Source organism: Cryptomeria japonica, chromosome 6 (genome assembly GCF_030272615.1).
Source record: "Cryptomeria japonica chromosome 6, Sugi_1.0, whole genome shotgun sequence".
NCBI classification, from domain to species: Eukaryota; Viridiplantae; Streptophyta; class Pinopsida; order Cupressales; family Cupressaceae; genus Cryptomeria; species Cryptomeria japonica.
In genome coordinates, this window is record NC_081410.1 from 648,042,692 (window position 1) to 648,065,096 (window position 22,405).

At 40.1% G+C, this 22,405-nt stretch overlaps 2 protein-coding genes across 2 annotated transcripts in view; both read left to right on the plus strand.

Moving 5' to 3' along the window:
- The window catches only part of LOC131060696 (uncharacterized), a 180,895-nt gene that overhangs the window by 60,337 nt on the left and 98,153 nt on the right, over nucleotides 1-22,405 (plus strand). Inside the window, exons 3-5 of the mRNA XM_057994028.2 lie at nucleotides 7,051-7,128; nucleotides 7,277-7,379; nucleotides 8,317-8,405. Of these exons, the coding sequence (XP_057850011.2) occupies nucleotides 7,051-7,128; nucleotides 7,277-7,379; nucleotides 8,317-8,405 (270 nt within the window). The remainder of the gene's footprint in view (nucleotides 1-7,050; nucleotides 7,129-7,276; nucleotides 7,380-8,316; nucleotides 8,406-22,405) is intronic.
- Nucleotides 12,535-15,664, plus strand: LOC131856141 (uncharacterized). Its single transcript, XM_059207544.1, has 5 exons — nucleotides 12,535-13,327; nucleotides 13,440-13,738; nucleotides 13,848-14,245; nucleotides 14,369-14,780; nucleotides 14,891-15,664. The coding sequence occupies exons 1-5, from the start codon at nucleotides 12,591-12,593 to the stop codon at nucleotides 15,475-15,477; spliced, it is 2,433 nt and encodes an 810-aa protein (XP_059063527.1). The 5' UTR covers nucleotides 12,535-12,590; the 3' UTR covers nucleotides 15,478-15,664.

The following is a 22,405-nucleotide window of genomic DNA, read 5'->3' on the forward strand; positions in this document are numbered from 1 at the left end:
CTCCCACCAGGTACGACATTCACTGCCAGTCACACTCTCAAAGGCTACATTCTCCGCCGTGATTCCTTCTGGATCCTTCTGCACTTTTGGCCTGATTTGGCCTTCTTCCTGCTGCTGGCTGGATCTGTAGCTATCATGGTTGTGTTGCAACTATTTTGCCTTGTTTCCCTGTCTTTCTCCCGTCCTTGGCCGTTATTATAATGGTTTGCCAGTGTGACTTGCCAATTGGTACAGACCATTATACTAGCTGCTGCCTCTCCACCGTACGGATTGGTCTGTACACTTCCCTCTCTTGACCGTACAACCTCTTCAACTTTTGCAAACTCTGCAGATAACTCTGTACAGATGGCACAAATTTTCCAACAAATGCTTTCAATTTTTATATATGCTTGTTCCCTACGTGTACGGATTTCCCTGTGTCGGCCTCCGTACGGTCTTCTTCTTCCTGTCCGTACATTCTTCTCCTCCTCTGCATAGGTAGCCGTACGCTGCTGTTCAGACTTCTCAATTCGCTGTACAGTCTGCAATGTACCTCATACAAACTATTTTGGTGTGATTGTCGTACATGGTGCTGTAAATTACGACTGGTTTGATGTGATCGACACAAACCGTACGGGTTAGGTGTGATCGCCTACATCGTACGAGATGTTCTGTTGTACCTTGCTCGCCTCGACTTCTGCTACGTTCGTACGCACAATCCGTACACCGTACGGATTCGATGCTTGGTCTTCACGGTATGGATTCGATGCTTGGTCTTCACGCGCCTTTGTTCGGGCAATCTGTACGCCGTACAGATCAACCATTGGTTCCTTCCACGCCTCCTCGCACTCGTCCGTACGGTCAGTCCATATGTTGTACGGATTTAATCTCTCCTCTGTGCCTGGCCGTGCGGATCCTTGTCTTCTTCTTCTCGATTTCGTCCTGTTGCCAAGTTTGCTTCGATTTCTTCTCTTCAATTTACTAAGGTGCCCCCCTAACTTATTCTTTGTAGTAGGTTTATCTTGTTCAAACCGGTGTGCTGGTGTGACATCCACCCGTGCCATCCCTTCCTGGTACCTACCGTACTTCGGGGGAAATGACTGCTCTTCCGTACCGCCGCTTGATTCCCCAATCTTGCATATTTGCAGCATGTGGCACTCTGGGTGGAAGACCTCGTAGTCCTCCATCTACCAATGGAAGAGTCCGGCCAATGAACTAGTTCCATCTTCAGAGCATCCGTCCAATTCCAACACTCCTTCCTCGTTGGGTTCCCTCCCTCCTCTATCTCCTTCGGAACCCCACTCCCATCTGCTTGAGTCCTCCAAGTCGGAGTCAGACGACGCAAGCTCTTCATTGACGGATTGATTCCTCAGGTCAATCACATACTTATGGCCTTCACTTTCGATTGAGAGTGTATTCTTCTTCCAGTTATGATTGGCTCTAGCCATGATCAGCCACCCCCTTCCGAGGAGGGCGTCATACGCTTTTCTTTCCAGTGGAATGACTACGAAATTAAGAATGAATTGTTGTGTCCCGATCACTACCTTTTGTGCCATGAGAGTATCGAGAGGTTTGATACCGTGTTGGTCTGCACCGACCAGATGGAATGTTGGTGGCCAGAGAGTAGGCTTGCCAAGGCTTCTCCATGTTTCCTCCGGTAGTACGTTGACTCTGGGCCCGCCATCCACAATGGTGTTGGCGAGCTTTTGTCCGATTATGTCCATCTCCACCACGACAGGTTTTCGTCCAATGCTTACTGTCAGTAGCATAGGGTCCATGGCTTTCGTACTAGGTTCCTTCGCCGGAGTTGTACTATGTGGTTCTATCATCGCTCGGTGTTCCTGGCCGACGGTGGTGTCGCCGGTTGCATTCGCCAAGGCCATCCTCAATTGTGGCATGGTCTTTAGGAGGTTGGATACCCGTATGGGTATTGTGGTCTGTAACATCTGCTTAATGATAGTTTTCTCTAGTCTTGACTGGAGTGGTGTATTGGCAGCCAGGTGCGAGGCCCTCCGCTCGTCTGCCATCACCCGCTTGATGTCCACCCTGGCTTCCTAAAGCCTTTCCTTTTCCGTGCGAGGGTTAGGATACATGGCTTTCTTGTTTTGCAATCTTGTGATTGCCAATACGCCTTCTCTCGGTCCTTCCACGTCCAACATATTCACCCCTTTTTGCTTTGGACAATCTATGTCCTCGCGATTTCCTAGGCCGCACCATCTGCATAACAAACTTCCTGCATCACCCCATTTTGGCATTCCCGCGCAAAGTGACCCCATTTGTTGCACTTCCTGCATTGAATAATGGGTCGCCCCTTCGTGTCATATTGAATTCTACTCCTCGGTGTGTTATTATTGGATCTATTGTTACCTCGCCGATTGTTTCTATACCCTCCACGAGGCGTCAGAGTTTGCTGTTAGCTTTGGAGGTGTCGCCGGCGGTGTGGCTTGGTTGGGTTGGGCGTAGAGCACTTGTGTGCTTCGTGCTTTCAAGTTGTACAGGCATTCCTTAGTGGAATGTCCCATTACTTGGCAGATGTCACTGAAAACTTTGCGGGGACAACTTCCCTTAGTGTGTCCTTCAGTCTTGCAGTCGGTGCACCATAGTTCTTTTCCTTCCCTGCCACTTTCCTTGTCACCCTTTAATTCTTTCATCATCCTCATCATATCCTTCCGGAGTGCTTGCATGGTTTTGGACCCCCCATCACTGTCTTCATCTGTACTGTCATCGTCGCTCACCCGTCGCTTCCCCCGGGATGTCTTGTTTTCACTTTCAATATCCATCGCGTGGTTGTACTCTTCATCATATGAGGGCGGAGGGACCACTTTCATCGTCCGTCTGAGGGACGGTACCAATCCTTCCACAAACCACCGCTTCTTGAGGCCATCAGCCGGTTGGTTCTCCATTTTGTTAAGTAGCTCCCTTAGCCTTCTGTTATATGCGGGCACACTTTCATTTTTTCCTTGTTTGGTGTTGTAAATCTCCGCCACAATTTCGTTGTCATCCCGTAGGAGTTTGAACTCCTCTTCGAAAGCCTTCTTCAGATTGCTCCAAGACGTCTTATATTGGGCATCCAAGTCCGTATACCAGTCAATGGCTATTCCTCACAGAGTGGTTGGAAATGCCTTCAACCAGGAATCCCGATCGTCCTGGCCATTTGCCTCCCAAATGGTCACGCATGTCTTACAATGCCGTACAGGGTCCTCAGACTTGTTGCCCATGAATTTTGGAAGCTTTTGTTTCTCTGGGGTGTGTGCCATTGTTCTTGCCTGGATGGTTTTATGTAGCGCTTGGAAATGACTATATGCCGAAAAGGTATTATGTGTCCGGAGGGTACCGTACGCCCTTGGCCTGGTTGAGCCCTTGTTCATAGGGCTTTGGTCACTCTCGCTCCTATAGTCCTCCTTCCCGGGGTTTTTGGATCTGACCCTCCTATTTTGATACCCTTTGACAAGGACAAATTCCTAATGCCAGATAATGTTGCTTAAAAAATAGTGGCAATCTCTTCGTGCAGGTCTCGTACCGCCTCCTCTCCTTGTTCAGAATATTTCGACGGGTTGCTATGCGACTCGGCTCTGGAGTCCTCTTCACTTGACGTCGAGTGTGGGGCCTGGTTGGCGAGATCTTCCTCCGCTACATCTGGAAGTGGCAGGTTCCTGGGGACCTCGGCCAACTCCTTCCATGTACACGGCCTTTGTCTCTCCCGACTACGACTCCGACTCACACTCCGACTTCTGCTGTGTCTCTCCAGGCTCTTCGAGTCAGCAACCTCCCTTAACCGCCGTCTCCTTTCGGCTTGTTCTTTTATGCGGAGATATCGCTGTACAGCTCCCTCATCCACTCCTTCGGTGGCAGTGGTACGTTTGTCCTTGTTTGGCCGTAGGGGCATCAAGTGCCAGAGGTACGACGTCAACTAGCCTCTCTCTCCTCTTCCTCCCTACGGCTCCGCTCCTCGTACCTTCAGAGTACTTGTTGCTGACGGAGTTCTCGTGCAGTTTCCTCCCTTCGGTCTTGAAGTGTAATTAGATTTCTGGCGAGTAACCTTGGAATACTTCCGAGCAAGTCAAAGACGGGAGTGCTGACGGTGAGTCCACCACGTACCGTGCCTTCCGAGACGGCTCTCTCCTGAGCCTCTCTCTGCACGTACTGCGTGACCGACACGTCCCACAACTCTACCAAGTCTGCCGTCAACTGATCATCTCGTGCCTCTTCCGCGGTACTCTCTTCGTGCGTGTCGCTGTTCATGACAATTAATTGCTGGTTGAATGGCCGGCCCATTAATTCCTTCCGCCTGCCGCCATAGTTATCTCCAGGTTCGTTCAGGCAACTTCGCCAAAATGTTTAGTCCTTAATGTAAGGTTGATAAAACTCACAGATAACACAGTGTTTTCCACACGTACCAATTATTCATGTACCAGTACATTCATATGTCACAACATAAGTAATAATGATAAACAACCTAGACAAGAAGAGTTAAATCTTTATTGATTTATCTAGAATATATCCATACATCATCTCCCTTGCTGAGGTTCCATCCAAACAATATATAGACCTGACGGTTGGCCAAGTTGCCAACCGTCACCAACTCCCAACTACCTGACGGGAACCCCTCGGGGACGCAACATAACCATAAACACAACATAAACACGATTATAATTATTATTCTTACCAACATAAGCTATTTACCCCTAACAATGCTTACCCTAAAGAAATCCAATGTGGGAACAAAACTCTAGAAGATTGAGGAAATTTTTACTCTTGCAGCTAAATCTTTATGATGTTACAGGTTTGCTTCCTTCTGAAGGCCTTCATGGACATTCTTTTCAATAGCAAAATGCCCAAATACCTCTACTAACTCTGCAATTTGCTCAATTTGTCTTCTTTATCACTCCAGCTTCGAAGACACTCAACCAAGAAGAAAGAATTGTTAAAAAAACATAAATTGTCTTATAGTGTTCCATTAGGGTATATTTATATATGTCATCCTCAAAAGCTGTGAGAGTGATACTTTAAGCTGTTACATAACTGCCACTGATACATGAGTTGCTGCTTAACTGTGCAAGAATTCCTGCAACATGCCATAAATTTTGCACACAGAATTGAAATCAGGTGCTGTCTTTTTAAAAATGAGTATTTGTCAAGAGGAATATATAAATGCAATAGAATTCTACTGTAGATGTGTTGCATATGCCATAAATGATAATATTATAAAATACTCATAGTTCAAACTTAAAGTCAATTATATAATATTTGCAGCCTAAAAGCAGGAATTAAATTTAAGATACCACATAGCATCATATAATCAATAAAACCACGATAAACTCAAATGTCATATAAAACATAAATGATTATATTATAAAATATCCATAGTTCAAACTTGCTTCAAGTCAATATTAAAATAATAATATCAAGATCAACAATTAATTTTTAGTGTTATGGATTTTCTAAATCATCAACATTGACATTAGATGATGTGGGAACATTTTAAGAAACACAAGCAGTGCCATTGCTGTTGAATTTAGTCTTTTAGATTAATACAATACTCAGAAAATAGAAATTTATCTTAATTTCCAGATTAATATTGATTGTTGTTAGTGTTAGTATTTTTCCAGAATTAAGCAAAAGTAGAGAAATGAACAGAATGAACTCACAACACACAAGTACCCTGGGAAAACCTCCTAGGAGGAAAAACCCAGCAAGAAAGATCCTCAGATCTGATTATGTATTAAGCATAATGTTCTGATTACAACACTTATCTCTGATTGCTATCCAAACAGCATGTTGCCAAGGTGATGTAGAATGATGCCCTAGCTGTAGATGACCAAGACACCAATCAGCTGAAGATGACTTCAACAGGCTGAAGCAGCATATAACCAAATGTTCTTGCAGTTCACCAAGGAGCAGATTTGCCAAGTGTAAGAGGGCAGATCACATTTAGGAGCAGAGCAGATCGCATTTGCTGATGTGTGTGAGATATGAATTAATTTACTTCATCTTGAAGTACACACATATATATCTTCCTCTTGATGGTAGACCTCTAGGTCGGCTAGCAATAATTATATTTTATTTATTAATTATTTTCCTTAACACGTTTCATGAGAGGCACATCAAGTGGCGTGAGATATATGGTTGGCCCTATTGGAGGGTGGCGTGTGAGAAAGGGCCCAGCCCTATTGGAGGGTGGCGTGTGAGAAAGGGCCTAGCCCTAAAGGGCGGATTCCAATTTTGCCTTAGGCAATTGGAATCCGCTCTTCACCCTAATTAAAACTAACAATTGCCACTGACAGTAAAAAAAGTGCTCATTTTTGGACTCCTCAAGTACAACATGTTGGAAAATGGAAGCATCCAAGTCAGTATGCTCTAGCTCCATATACCACAACATTGTGGGGGTTTGGGGGTAGCACACTATTTTCATAATTTTTCAAAAGGCAGAAAACAGTACTTATAAAGCCAAAAAACAATGTTTTTTGAGTGTTTAATCCACTTTTTTCATGCTTGATGCAAAGCTAGGGCTCAGACTCACCAAGCACCCAACAAGTGCTTGCTGAAAATTGTCAAAAGCTGGTTAGAAAACTCTGCGAGTTAGCTCTATAAAAACTTGTCAAAGTCAATGAAAGAAAAAGCAAAAATAAAATAAAATTATGTCAGAAATGTGACAGGTTCTTTGCAGGTGCACCTGGATCTGTCCAGGTCCTCCCCACGTTTGTCCCAAATCAACTCAACTCTCTATGGCTGTTCCCTGCTACAATCCTCAGGGGAACCGAAGTGGACCACGGATCCAATTCGAACTGGACCCAGATCCAGTTGATCACTGGGAAGATGAAGTAACATAGCAGCAAACCTATGAACTGCCTGACATTCTTGATCGCAAGTCATTGGATAGTGGTTTTCAGAAGTGTTCCAAGTTACATACTATCTTGTTTGAGAAAAATGGCCTACTTAATTTATTTTGCCAACACTTAGTGATCCAATTCAGATTACGAATGATAATATCAAATATCACATTCGTGTATGCAATATGGTGATTTCTTGTTCTTATGATTTGTTTTTTATGCTTTCTTGACTTTCTCCCAGGATGATTGGTCCAGCTATGCCATCGGCAGAAATGTTAGCAGCTGCTGCAAAATTAACTGAGGCAGAAGCAGCTTTAAGGTTTCTGTTTGCAATTCTTTAAATTATTTTGAATTTCCAGTTAATAAGAAAATTATGATATAGTAGATCTTATATTCATGCCACTGCTCATAGCAACAAAACAGTGATTTCATTGTTGTAAAGAGGATGTCCTGTTGAAAATTCTCAGGGAAGCTGAGGAGGAATTGGAGAATGATGTCCTGATAGGACCCCCTCCTCCATCTGCTGTTGCTGAAGCAGAATCAGCAAATGATGCAGAGCGCTTTGAAGAGGTAGGGTTACTTTTTCTGTTGATTGCAACAAGACCATGCTGAGTATTCATAACATAGTGAATATATTAGTAGATTTAAAATTGTTGTCTTGTGCAGAACATTTTGATTGAATAGGTTAGAATATCAATAGCATGTTTCCTGGTGAATAAAATACTAGATTTAAATCCTTAGCTGTCATTGACTTGTGGTATGGTAGAGTTTGAAAGTAACTACATGACTGTCACAAATCAATTTTTGATGTTTGGATATGGTCGGAGAAAGTAAATCTTATTGTAGTACAGAAATTTGTTGGATCTTAGTCATTTCTGTTTCATCGCCACTGCAATGTCATGAAATCAATTCGTGTCCTGTTCCTTGATTCAGGTAGGTGAGTCAAAGTTTTGTTTATGCTTGAGTTCTGGGTTCCCAAGCTTTCTTTCTTAAATGGTTCTTAGTTCTGGTCATTATAGCCATCATTGTTTAGCAGTATGTTTTGTTAAATGTCATCTTTCTCTTAGTTAAAATCCTCCATAATACAATTAGCCTTAAGGAAACCTGGGTTGCCAAAAACCCTGCAGATTCTTGCAATGTTGTAGCTGATTAGGAATTTCCATTTTAAAAATTTCCAAATGGAACTTTTTAAAAAAAAATTTTCTATATAGGACCTTGCAATGCAATTAGCCTTAAGGAAACCTGGGTTGCCAAAAACCCTGCAGATTCTTGCAATGTTGTAGCTGATTAGGAATTTCCATTTTAAAAATTTCCAAATGGAACCTTTTTTTTTCAAGTGCTATATAGGACCATGCAATGTATTCTCCTAAATCAATTGCTTTCTGTAAAATTTGCATAAATTTGTTCTGATCTCAACTACAGATGATATATTCCTTGTCCGTTAGCATTTTTTTGGATTTTCTGAGCAATGATAATATTAATTCCTGATTTAAATCATTTTAACTAGGTGGCAAGGATCATTGCTTTGGATGCAAGTAACCCATATGAGATATTAGGCTTGAACCGAACCGCACCTGCAGAAAACATGAAGAAGAGGTGACAATTTACTTTTTGAAAAAAACGGTTTTCCTATGAATTAAGATAAGTGTAGCTTCAAACTTCAAAGTATGAATGCAATAGAAAAGATAAACAAAAGTGTATGGGATTACCTAGATGCTTAGCTCTGTTAATCATAGAAGCAAAAATCTTTCTCAATAATTTCTGGGCAAAAGCCAAAAGATAAAGTTGTTTTACTTTTCAATTTATTGGAATTTAACATGGGAAAATAATGGGAGCCCCAAAAACACAGAAATTCAAAAAAGAGAGATAACTGATTTTTTTTAATGTGTAAGGACATCTTAATCGCATGTAGAGTGAATGTTAAGGAGATTCTAAAACAGAATTTTGAATTATGAATTTTTACTCTCTAGTTCTGAGATTGCTGATTAAGCGCATGCTCCATAGTGCATTGCTACATAGTTTGACTACAAAGTACACCGTATAAGTATGCCACTATATGCTCCAATGCACAAGCCTCAAATTGCTCACATCTTTGTTATAAGTACACATTTCTAGTGCAGTCTGGTGGCTTTGATAGCACCTGCAGTTGCCTTTATTGTGTCTCCTAATTCTATTTTTTGTGGTTAAATTCCTTGTTATGGCCCCTATTATTACCCCTACTGCAGCTTTCCTAATGAGGACACCAACTTTTATGCTCTCATTTGCACACTCTATTGTGTTGTGAAGGAGAGAAGTTCTCTTTGGATCCTCAGAGTTTGCCCTATCTCCACCTCTATGATCGCATTGTAACCAAACAATAGGTATATATGGGTCCCTAATGAGCTAGGTCTTAAGATCTAAATTAAAATTTATGCACTTGGGATATCTTAATCTTATGTATTTACTCACCAAAGTTGCACCTGTTAGTACTTTGGGATATGCTACTTCATCTATTTGTTCATATTCCTATAAATATGGTAAAACTAAATGTGTTTCTTCTTCTACTTCTTTTAAGCAATACATCTTATAAATCTTTTTTTCTAGCTAAATAAATGTTGAGAAGAAAAGTTTGAAGACTTCATTTTAAATGTTAAGGAACACAAAAAATTAACCTCTAAACTGGTGCGGCTAAGATATTGGCAAAGTCCCTGCAGAGTTTCTTGTAAGCTGTTAAAAGTTCATCTATCAATTTTTACTTTGTTTATAAGTAATTATTATTATTTTAGCTACTAATATTGGAAACAAATAGCTATATTTCTAATGTGTGATACCATAAAAAGATAAATAGGTTTGGCATCAGTTAGAAAACATGGTCTATGCTCGCACAACTAATTTTTTTTTAATTGTGTTGCTTATATACATGTATGATTCCTCTAAATTGCTAGTATTTTTTTTTAAAACTAAAAAAAACTACATATTATCTTGGTTTTATGTATAGTCATTAATTAATGTAATATGTTTTAAATTTTTAACTAGAATAATTGAATTTATTGTGAATTCTGAAGCGGCCAATGAACTGAAAAGGACAAGAAAAGTGTGTATTCAGTGAAATAAGAAATTGATAATAAACTGACAGCAGTGGGTACACTCTTCTATTAGTCATGGAAAAGACCATTGACAGCATGCGGATGGCAGTGGCCTTGATAGGCAACTTCTGTACCTTATTCTCTCTGTGTTGTTTTATTGCTACCTCATCTTTTTTAGTGCAGGCAGAGATTCTTTGCTATATATTTCCTCCCATCTATGTGGTGTAGGTTTTGTCTGTTTGTGAGAGATGGGGCAGCTATATATAGGGAGGACATGCGATAAATTCCAACCTCACATGGGGACCAAACCCGAGCCACATTCAGCTGAATGGTTACAACAAATCAATTCATCTGCGGGACCAATTATCAATTTCACTTCCAATTATGAATTTGTTGTCTACAAGGAAGATGCCACTTTTTCCGAATACAGGCATGGGCCCATGTTCTTCCTTGCCTACTTCAACTTTGAACCACCTGTAAACCACACAAATGGAAAAATCAGTAAAACATTGTAATTTTTTTGTAAAATTCTCTTTGATCAACATAGTCAAAATCTTTGAGGTTTTTGGAGAATTTATTGGCAGACAGGGTGAGAAATGAGATATCATGATTTCTCATGATATTTTCCCGATATCTGCTTCTGTGGTACAAATCACGGAAAGCAGAAAATTTAGAAATATGTATTAGAATGCAGAGAAAATATAAAATCTTGAATGTTGCAAAATCTCGCACAACTAATTCATAAATATTGAGAATGAAGAGCACACAGTTATACTGAGAGGGGGGGTAAATCAGTATATGATAGAATCAATCACTAAAAATAATTTTGCATATGAACACAATAACACAAAGATTTAAGTGGAAACCCAATGCGGGAGAAAGCCACTGAAAATGAATGCTATATATTTATGTTCTTTTACAATTTTGTGAGCACCAACCCACTGGAAGCACCAACTCCCTAACTCTGTTTTGTGAGCACCAACCCATTGGAAGCACCAACCCCCGAATTCTGTTTTGTGAGCACCAACCCACTGGAAGCACTAACCCCCGAACTCTGTTTTGTGAGCACCAACCCACTGGAAGCACCAACTCACTCTATTGAAATTGTGAGCACCAACGCACTCTTCACAAATCTAATTTTCCATCTTGAACATGTTGCTGTAACAATGGATGATGGACAATGGTAACACTCTTTAAATCTGCATACACATCTTCATACAAATATGTCACAATTTCTTTCTTAAATCTGCTGTAAGTTGATCATAAATCTGCCTTACTCTTCATTTCAAATCTGCATGTGCTAAGTTTATATATCTGCTATTATATTCTAAACTTATGCTCTTTTAGGACTGATTGTTCATGTTTCTCTTTGCACACCTCTTACTTCACCTACGTGAGGTATACTTTCAAAAATCCACAGTTTTATACAAAGTATATATATCCAGCATATCAACATCCTTCTCAAAGCATTTTTTAAAAATTCATATATATATGTCCTAGTTCCACCGGTTGCAAGCCAACATGACTTTTAGTTTGAAAAGTCATATCCTTCAATATTTCAATAACTTCTTTTTGTTAAATTCTATTAATAAACTTTTTACGGGAGTATTTGTTTGCCAAACACTTTTGTTTATATTAATAAACTCTTATGCCACTATACCTTAGACAATACTTTTCATAATAAACAAACCATTGAACTTAATGAAGCCCGATAATATGTATTGTAAAAATAAGGTATGTAATTTATTTACGATATTATTTTCTCTTAGCCGGTATTAAGTTCGTTCTGCAAAACACAAAGTTTAATAATTTTTGCTGTCGAGATTTATTTTTCACTTTTAATTTTGCCGCTCCATATCTATCTCCGCTTTAATTAATTTAAAGTGTGCCGCCGATAATATTGTTCAATATATTAACGCTCATGAGGTGCCGTAAAAAATACTTGGTTAATACATCCACCATCAAAACATTTTTTGCTTTAATAAACTTGCCGCTATATTAATATATTTGCCGATAATTATAAAGTCTTTCCATATTATATATCGGGTCATAGATGACATACTCGCCGAATACTCGGCGAGTGACAAAAACTCGTCGAGTTTTTGGGCCTGGCGAGTAGTAATGACTTCTACTCGCCAGGAAAACTCGCCGAGTTTTTGGTGAGTTTTTTTCAAAAACTCGGCGAGTTTTTGAAAAAAACTCGCCTGTGTTTCCTTTACAGCCGAAAACGGCTTAAAAATTCATTTATTTTTTGTTTTCCAATTATGTTTTGGGCTGAGAAGGGGGAAACTCATTTGGAAGGCTTGGAAGGTGATTTGGGGTGGTTATTGAGTGATTCCAAGTGGATTTGAAGGGGATTTGAAGGGAAAATCAGATTCCAGGTAAGTTTTTAAATTTTTTTTTCTATGCTTTTTTAAAACAATTTGTTTATTTTTTGTTGCATTTAGATTGATTATAAATGATTCCTAGGTAGGCTAAATCATTTCTAAGTTATTTACACAAGATTTAACACAAGTCTTGTTGAATTTTCACAATTTTTTTTGAAGAATCTAGTTTTCAAAAAAAAATTCAAAGCCTACTTTTAAAAAAAAAAAACTTCGAATGATGTCTAAATTTATTTTAACTAATGTAGATAGTTTGCTTAGTGCTAAATTGTTTAACTAAAATGTTAATTTTTTTTTGCACTTTGTATGTGTAGGTTAAGTAAGCATTAATCATGGCAAGGGAGCAATGGCCACTAGATCCATGCCCATCTGGATTTATAGGCACCCGTCCTAGAGGTGCTAGAGATGGGGCATGGAGGTATGCCTATGAGGGACCCGATCCTGGGTCAATTATATGCATAAAGTGTGAGAGAATACTTCATGGAGGCATCAACTGCCTCAAATACCACCTTGCAGGAATAGATAGGCATGATGCTAGAGCATGCCCTGGGACCAATGAAGAAATAAAAAGACAAATGAATGCCCTACTTGCAGCTGGGGAAGAGAAGAAATTGCAAAGGGAGAGGGCAAAACTAGCCATGAGATCAGCGATAGTTGAATCTCAGGGTGTTTCTATTGACCTTGAAGAGGAAGAAGAAGCACTTGAGGGCATAGTGGGCTCTCAGCGTGGCCCACGTATCCGCAAACCGACCATCAGCTCGCCCATTGCTTCTGCTTCCTCTAGTAGAGTACCTGGCCGGGGCCCTGTTCCACTTCCATCACAACGATCAGGGTCGATAGGTGATTATTTTGTGCCCAGAAACACACCTGGAGGACAACCATCATTAGAGGCTAGTGGATGGAATAAGGAGGTACATGAGAAAACTGACATTGCATTTGCTGATTTTTGGTACTTCAACAACATTGCATTCAATGTGGCGGAGAATGCTTATTGGCTGAATTTGGTGACTGCTATGACAGTTTCAGGAAAGGGATACAAGGCCCCTTCTCGCAGGGATTTGAGTGGGAGGTTAGTAAATTACTACATAGTCCACTTGATTTCATTTTTAATTATTTTTTAGATTTCTTGTTTATTAAATCAAAATTGTGTACTAATACCTAATTTCACTTTGCACTTACAGGTTGCTCACAAATGCAGTTGCTAGGGCAAGAGAAGTGATGGAGGATCAAAAAATTGATTGGGCAAATTATGGCTGCACCATTCTTTCTGATGGGTGGACAGATGGCAAGAACTGCACCATCATCAATTGTTTGGTCGCTTGCAAGGACAATGTAGTGTTCTTGAAATCTGTTGATGCCTCCAACAAGGTGAAAAATGCAGAAACATTGGTTGGAATGTTGGAGCGTGTCATCATGGAGGTGGGGGTAGAGAATGTGGTGCAAATCATCACAGATAATGCAGCAGCATATGTGTCAGCAGGTAGAATCCTTTTGAATTATCACCTTTAGGCATTAGCAATATTCTCATTTGTTGTGGGCTTTGTTTTACTTGGTTGCATATTTCTTAAGAATAAATTCTTCTTTTGCAGGAAGAATCCTCCAAGAGAGGCACCCCACTCTTTTTTGGACACCTTGTGCAGCACATGTCCTTGACCTTCTTTTGGAGGACATAGGAAAACTTGAGTGGGTGACTCCAGTTGTGGAAGATGCAAGGAGGATTACCAAATATATCTACAATTACCCTTGGGTCCTAAATTTGATGAGACAACACACGCAAGGGAAAGATTTGGTGAGAGCTGGTGTCACAAGGTTTGCAACGATTTTCTTGACGTTGCAAAGCATTCTTGCTGCATTGACTTCTTTGAAACAAATGTTTGTGAGTGGAGAATGGCTTAACTCACCTTATTCAAAGAAGCCCGAAGGAGAGGCTGTCGCATGCATAGTCTTCGACAACCAATTTGCACAAAGGGTTGCAGAGATTGTGAAGGTTGTTACTTCAAAACTTTAATTTTTAAATTTTAGTTATTCTTGATTCAAGTCTCTCATTACTAATTTGTAACTTCATTATTTAAATTTTGATCTTTTTGTAATTTGTATTTTTCAATTGTAGGTGTCAGAGCCCTTGGTTCGAGTTCTTCGCTTGGTGGATGGGGATAAAACCCCAATGGGATATCTTTATGAGGCCATGGATAGGGCCAAAGAGTCTATCAAAAATTACTACAAGGGTGATAGGCTCAAATTTGATCCCATTTGGGAAATTGTTGATAGGAGGTGGAACAATCAGCTCCACCAACCCATTCATGCAGCAGGGTACTTCCTCAACCCTCGTTTTAGGTTCGGGGGTTCTTACTCAGATTCGAATGGAGAAGTCATGGAGGGCCTCAGTACATGCATTGAGAGGATGGTACCTAATGTTGAGGAGAGAGACCTCATTGTGAGTGAGCTCCAAAATTATGAGGGAGGAAGGGGTAAGCTATTCTCTTCAGAGCTAGCTAGGAGAGGAAGAACCACTCAAACCCCAGGTATAACATTTGCCATTTGGATTTTGGGATCTAAAGACTAAAATGATTGATAAATTATGTTTTCTCTTTTCTCTTTGCTTTCTAACTTTTCCATTTTATTTATTTTGCAGATGCTTGGTGGCAAAATTGGGGTGGAAACACCCCACATCTCAAAAAATTTGCCCTCAGAGTCTTATGTCAGCCTTGCAGTTCATCCAATTGTGAGCGCAATTGGAGCTTGTTTGAAGCAATCCACATGAAGAAGAGAAGCAAGTTAGCGCAGAAACGGCTCAATGACTTTGTCTACGTGCAATATAATCTTCGATTGCGCGTAAAGAAGGTAGAGGAACTAGAAGGTGGTCCAATTGACTTAGATGATATAGATCCTTACAGTGATTGGACATCACAGGAGCAGCCTCCATTGTTTTCCGACACTGACATCACTGATTTGGAGAGGCAGGCTATGGAGGAGGGGGGTGGATTTGGTTTCAGGCTGGATGACATTGAGGAGGATGAGGATGAGGATTCATTGCCAGTGCCAGAGGCAGGTGGAGACATAGCTTCATCTAGGATGGAGGATGAGTCTCAATCAACCATACCGAGCGAGGAGGCACAATCACGCCCAGTCCCACAACAGACTTATACGACTAGACAGTCTAGACCCTCTAGTTCTACCTCTCCCCATGTTTTTGCTAGAGCTGGGAAGAGGAAGTTGTAATTGTAATTTGTGATGATGTATTTACTTTTGGTTTTACAAAAACTATTTAGTAATTTACTATTTTGCTTCAGGCTTCCAGCCATCAGCATTCCTCATGAGGATGCGATTTTGTAGACACTTTGCATTTAAATATATCTAGAATCAACTTGTTTCTTTTGTGTTATCATTTATTGACTCATTGGATGCATCTTCTCATTAAAAATTGCAAAAAAAATGCGTTTTTTACTAAGTTTAAGCGTGTTTTTAAGTTGCCGAGTTTTTCGCCGAGTTTTTCCGAGTTTTTCCCGAGTTTTAGCCGAGTTTTTTTCCCAGGGGCTTGGCGAGTCGAGCCGAGTCGCGAGTAGTTCAACTATGTATCGGGTAATAAATATATCGGATTATTTATAAAGTCTTTCCATTAATAGTTTTCATTTGATTTCTATTTTTGCCTTCAGATAATGATATAGATACGAACCATGCTCACTGTAATCTTCTGCTTCATTGTGCTGATTTGCCAGGAAACTTCCAAACCAACACCCGACTCTAGGATATTTTTTAGATACTTTCATTCTTTCTGTGATGTCATTTTAGATGCTTCCTACTTTCAATTAATTTGACATCAATGACAATACTTGCATCAATCTCCCCCTTTGTCATTGATGGCAACCTTACAATCCAGATTGCTCCCCCTCAAACCAACACTCCCCCTGTCTCCAATTTCTCCCCCTTTGACATCAATGGCAAGGGATTTTCTGTTGTTTGTAACCTGCCCCTTTTTAATGTATGCTTCATACGAAGTGCTTACTGAGAGGATGAGAGTGATATTACTCCCAATTTATCCCTTAGGTACTCAAAAGTCTCTTTTGGAAGAGGCTTTGTAAAGATATCTGCTAACTGTTCCTTTGTTGGAACATATTTTAGCTTTACTTGCTGCTCAAGAACCTGGTCTCTTAAGAAATGAATTTTGATGGGGACGTGTTTTGTCCTGGAGTGCATCACTGGATTCTTTGACATACTGATTGCACTTGTATTATCACAATAGATAGATATAGGATGATCATACTCAATCTTAACATCTTGCAAGGTTTGTTTCATCCAGAATACTTGCATACAACATGCTGCTGCTGCAATGTACTCTGCCTCTGCGGTAGATAGAGATATTGAAGCATGTTTTTTGCTCAACCAGGATACAAGGTTGTTGCCAAGGAAAAAGGCTCCTCCACTGGTGCTTTTGCTATCATCCTTGTCACCTGCCCAATCAGCATCTGTGTATGCTTTGAGAGTGAAATCATCACATTTTGGGTACCACAATCCAAAATTCATTGTACCCTTCAAATACTTGAAGATTCTTTTAACTGCTTGTACATGTGTTTCCTTTGGTGATGCTTGATACCATGCTGCTACACCAACAACTTGCATTATATCTGGCCTGGTAGTTGTTACATATAAGAGACTTCCAATCATGGATCTATATTGAGTCTGACTCGCATCAGGGGATTCATCATTTTTACTAAGTTTGCAACCAGTGACCATAGGAGTACTGACAGGATGGCAATCCTCCATTCTGAATTTCTTAACATCTCCCTAACATACTTAGTCTGTGAGAGAAATATCCCTTCATCTGATTGTGAAATCTGCAATCCCAAGAAGAAAGAAAGTTCTCGAAGCATAGACATCTCAAATTCTTTTTGCATGTTAGAAGCAAATTCTTCACACATTTGATTCTTACTACCACCAAAAATGATATCATCTACATAAACAACTACAATCAGCAAATGATTACCTTCACATCTGAAGTACAAATTACTGTCTGCTGCTCCTCTTTTAAACCCTTGTGTTTGAAGGTAGTTGTCTAATCAGTCAGAAATGAAGTTACTTGAAGGGTTGCTAAACTTATAGATCTGAGAAATATGGTAGCTTGCATTATGATATGAAGGTAATTGTTTTGCATACTTGACTTGCAAAATGCTAAGATTACAGACAGTTTGGAAGTAGTTATTATTGAGCAATCATTGTAGAGATATGGAGGGTGTTTTTGTCTAGGGTAAGTAAGCTTGGAAAATTGGGCTATATTATGAGGATAGGGGACAAAGAAAGTTCAAATGTGCTGTTGATTTTGAGGCAAAGAATAGTTATGCCACATATGTTCATTTGGCAATAGAGTCATGGCTCAAATATCAAGGCACTTGTAATGTCCCCACTTTGAAATAGAATTTAATAATAAATGATAATAATAAAATTAAAACATTAAAAATTAAATTAAAATATAAAATAATATAATTAAATTTGATTAATTAAAAATTAATTAAGTTAATGAAAAGTCAAAAGACATGAAAGGAAAAGTTGTGACTCCCTCAACAATGAGATATAAAAGGGAGAAGAGAACCTCATTTGAGAGGGGGGATAATTTGGAAATGAGAAGTGCGGATCTGATTTAAATAATAAGTGCACATCTGATTATGAAAGGCTGTGTCCCTTTCAAAGGGTAGAAATAATGAAGAGTTGCACTCTTTCAAAGGGTGGTAATGGTGAAAGGGTATGTCTCTTGCCAAAGGGCATACATGATGAAGAGGTGTGACCTCTCCCTCAAATTGAGAGATATAAAGGGAAGGAATCAAAAGCATCTAGTGACATCACCATTGATCAGATCAGATCAGAATTGTTATCAAGTTACAGGCAGTAACATTTGTGTTCTTGGTGGTATGCATGGGGATGTGTTTAATATGTATGCTTAGTTTATGAAGCCTGATAAAGTTGTTATGCAGAATCTAATAATAATATTGTTATAAACTGCAATATGTATGACAGTCATACTTAATATCATATATATTCATAATACATTAGAAGTTAGTATACTTATAGTCTAAATCATGTTATTACTGTTAGTATTTAAGAAGATGGGGATGAGATGTTCCAAAGAGGGGCATGGTGTGACCTAATCACACATCACCCTATCCCAGATAGGGACCCCCTAACTTTTAGGGCCTTTTGGTCATTTGGTCTTGGTTTTTTGTTAGTTTTGGTGGCAATCTCGTTAGTTTCTCCGCTTTGCAGTTGTTTGAGGGTCATTTGGATTTAGTCTGCTTTTCGTTTGAGCGAGTTTGGTGAAGTATAGGGCCTGTTTTGTCCTTTTTTTAGGGTTTCTGCCTTTTGTTCTAGATTTTAGGGGTTTTTGTTAGGGTTTTGGAAAAATTGAACATACGATCGGAATCAAGACCCTTCAAGGAACCCCCCAGTAAAATTTGAGCCAAAACAGAGCAACTTTCTATTTTTTAGGGATTTTATTGAGTCCTGGAATGTCGTCATTTTGTCAAAAATCAAGCTTACTATTTTTTAGTAATTTCTATTTTTAGTAAGTTTCTATTTATAGTAAGTCATCCTTGTATCCTGTCTAGGGGTCTAACGCTGACACTTTAAAGGTTTCTATTTTTGGAAAGTTTGTTCTGACAGGATCATTCCAACAAGGTAACAAAGATCAGGCATTTGCAGCTATTTCTATTTCCGGAAAGTGAGAAAGCAGACAAAGAAAGCTAGAAGATGGTTGAGTGCTGGAGGCCCACTCCTGGAATGGAAAGCTTAGGAAATTTCTCTAAGTATGGAAAAATCATCCCAAATTCTTATAGGCGCCAAAACCAAGGAGGCATGGAGGATTCACAAATTTCACTGAATCCTCCACCAAGTCAAAATTCTACCCAAGATGCTAGCCAGGCTCCAAAACCAAGGAGGCATGGAGGATTCACATATTTCATTGAATCCTCCACCAAGTCAAAATTCTGCCCAAGATGCCAGCCAGGCTCCAAAACCAAGGAGGCATGGAGGATTCACATATTTCACTGAATCCTCCAAGTCAAAATTCTGCCCAAGATGCCAGCCAGGCACCAAAACCAAGTAGGCATGGGGGATTCACAAATTTCACTGAATCCTCCATCAAGTCAAAATTCTGCCCAAGATGCCAGCCAGGCGCCAAAACCAAGGAGGCATGGAGGATTCACAATCTACATTGAATCCTTCACCAAGTCAAATTCCGCCCTACTCTCCAGCTAGGCGCCAAAATCAAGAAGACATGGAGAAGTCCAGTAGGAAGAACCTCCACAAAAGAGAGCAAGGAAAGAGAGGGAGCATTCACCGGTGAGTTCCTTGAGTGTGCAGGAAGTAGAAATGTTTTCACATCCAGCAGGTCCACCTCCAGAGAACATTCCAGCACCAAACATACTCAGCATTAACCCTTCACAAGGACACCATCAGCCAAGGAGTCAAAGACCAGAAAGTTCCTCACACCAGGAAGAGGCTTGTCAGGATAGCTTCGTGGAAGCTATCCTTGGCGAAATGGAAGAAGAGTCACACGAGTAGGTGCACGTAGAGGTTCATAGTCAATCCATCCCATCTCCAGATTGGTTGGTAGGAAGGCTGAGAAGGGAACCGGAAAGGCAAACTGATCCAGTTCGGGAGTTGGAAGAATTGTTGAAAAAGATGGATCAACCAGTAGAAAGGAAGGCTCCCCAGAAATTTTCCAAAGTTGTTAGGGAAGAGTCTGGATCCCGGACCCTACACATTGTCGAGCCTGTAGTAGATAAAGACAGGAATGAAATCAGGCAGGAGGATTATGTTATCAAACAGATTGATCTTGGCCATGCTTCCATAAGTCAAGTAATGGGAGACTTTGAAGAATCTTCCTTAGCCACGAGGGAAAGGATGCTGAAATCAAAGGCGAAATGTAAACAACTGAGGGAAGAAAATAGAGCCCTATGCGAGTACATCAGAAGTTTCAAAAGACCCCTCAAGGAGGCAGGTCCTTCATTCACTCCTCCTTCCTCCCTTCCTAAGGAAGTTGTTAATGATGCGGAAGTTATTAGAGCGATGGCACAAAATTCCAGGGAATGGATAGAAGATGTTTATACTGAAGCAGGAAAATTCGTCGAGGACTTGGCTCAACTTCATTCAAAGTTCGTGACCCTCCTGAGTAGATTAGAGACAACAAAAGGATTGTGGGAGGATTTGCATGCTTACTAGGACTTAACCATTCCGCGACTCAGGGCTCTGATGAAGGTTTCAAGGCAAATTTTGATTGATGGGAAAGTAATTTAGGAGAATGAAGCTTATGACTTTCCTCGATGGTTCTACACCGTTTGCTCAGGAAAGAAAACCTTCAATAAATTCAGCGTAGACTCCTTTACTTTGAAAGATTCCATCAGAGGGGTGCAGGAGGAAATCATCAGTGCAATTGAGGAATTGTTTGTAAGGAAACTCAATGATGGTGGAATAACAGTGAACTCCCTGAAATCTCAGTCGCACGAGTTCTTCTTCGTAGGTTCATTCCCTAAGGAACATTTTGCAAATGTTTCTTCATTCTCCGGTATAATGAAGAAGACACATGAAATCATGATGGAGTGGGAGAGCTTCTTTTCTAAGAGCGAGGAAGAAATTGCCTTGATGGAATTCTACATTGAAAATGTGCCAAGTGTCTCCATCGGAGAGCTGGAAGCCGTCGTCAACAAATTCATTGCATACGCCATAAATGAGCGGGATAATGGTCATCCATTCTTGGATGAGAATCTTTTAGTTGAATAGTGTTGGCGTATTTACTGTTAGGTGTATTTTGACTAAGTTTGGGTCCGGTCAATGCATGTCGCCGTCGCATGAGGAATCTTCTTGCATGCAACCACCTTATTTATGATTTTATGACAAATTCCCTGTGCATGTCGCCGTCGCATGAAGAATGATGGGCATTTATTCCTTGCATGGAGATGTTTATTATATTCTAGGCGTGATCGATATAGTGGGGTGCATTTAATGCACTAGTGGGCGCTATTTTAGGCTCATGGAATAAATGTATATGGGCTTCATGGGGTAATTATTGCCGATTCCCACCTTGTTGCATCTTGAGTGGAGAATCTTCTGGGTGAAACCCTAATTAGGGTTTGCAGGGCTTGAGGCCTATATAAAGGGATGACCCCCCTCATTTGTAAAGAGAGGAGAGATTATTATCTGAGATTGTTGCATCAAGATTGTTGAAGTAGCCAACTTAATACATTGTTCAATTTTGATGGTTTATTCTTATTCTATTTTAGCAATCTGCATGGTCTTGCTCCCTTCAGTTAGATTAGATTTGCTTACATGTTGTTAGGAGAACTGTATTTGATAGAAGTACTCGTTGCAGAATCCAATCTCATATTTTTGGTGTGCAGCTAATTGTTGTATACTGTGCAAAGTTAGCCTGAGCCTTTTGTTATGTGTGTATGCTTAACTTTGATCATCAGTGAAGATTGTTCAATCCGATGGTCCATATTTGTGATCTGAAAAACCTCTACACACCCTTTGAAGATTGCACCGCCTTCGCGTAGTTGTGCTTTGCTGGCGAAGTAAAGCGTGGTTTGATTTTGCATGAGTGATCCCGTCTCCTGTTCTTAGGATTAGATTAGCTTTAGCATAGTTCTCTATACCCTACTCTGATTTACTTTCTGCATAATTCGAAAATCAAAAAATTCCAAAACTAGGACTTTCATTGCAAATCATCCGTGTAGAAATCCTTGAGCTTGCATGAGTTTATCATCTTCTTCAATTGAAGACACGTAAGGCCCCTTGGGTTAACAACAAACCCATCAAACAACTGAGTCACATCCACACACTGAAGGAACCTTGGAATTAGCTGTTTGAACTTTAAGCAATCTTAGCATATGGACTGATCTTGATCAAGAGAGGATAAGGTGACCGTTGGTGACTTTATTCTGTGTTCAATGCTGTCAAAAAAAACACGTCAACAAAATTGGTTCTAGAAGGAGGGCAGAATTTCATTGAAGGAGAAATTTTATTGCTCAAGGAAGAAGTTATGACTCAAGATGGTATTGCCTGGCACTAGAAGTTCACCTCCTATTTTGCAGCCTGGTTTGGGATTCCATGATCACCAGGAGGATATCATTGCTGACATAGCTGATTTTGCTTGGAAAATAAG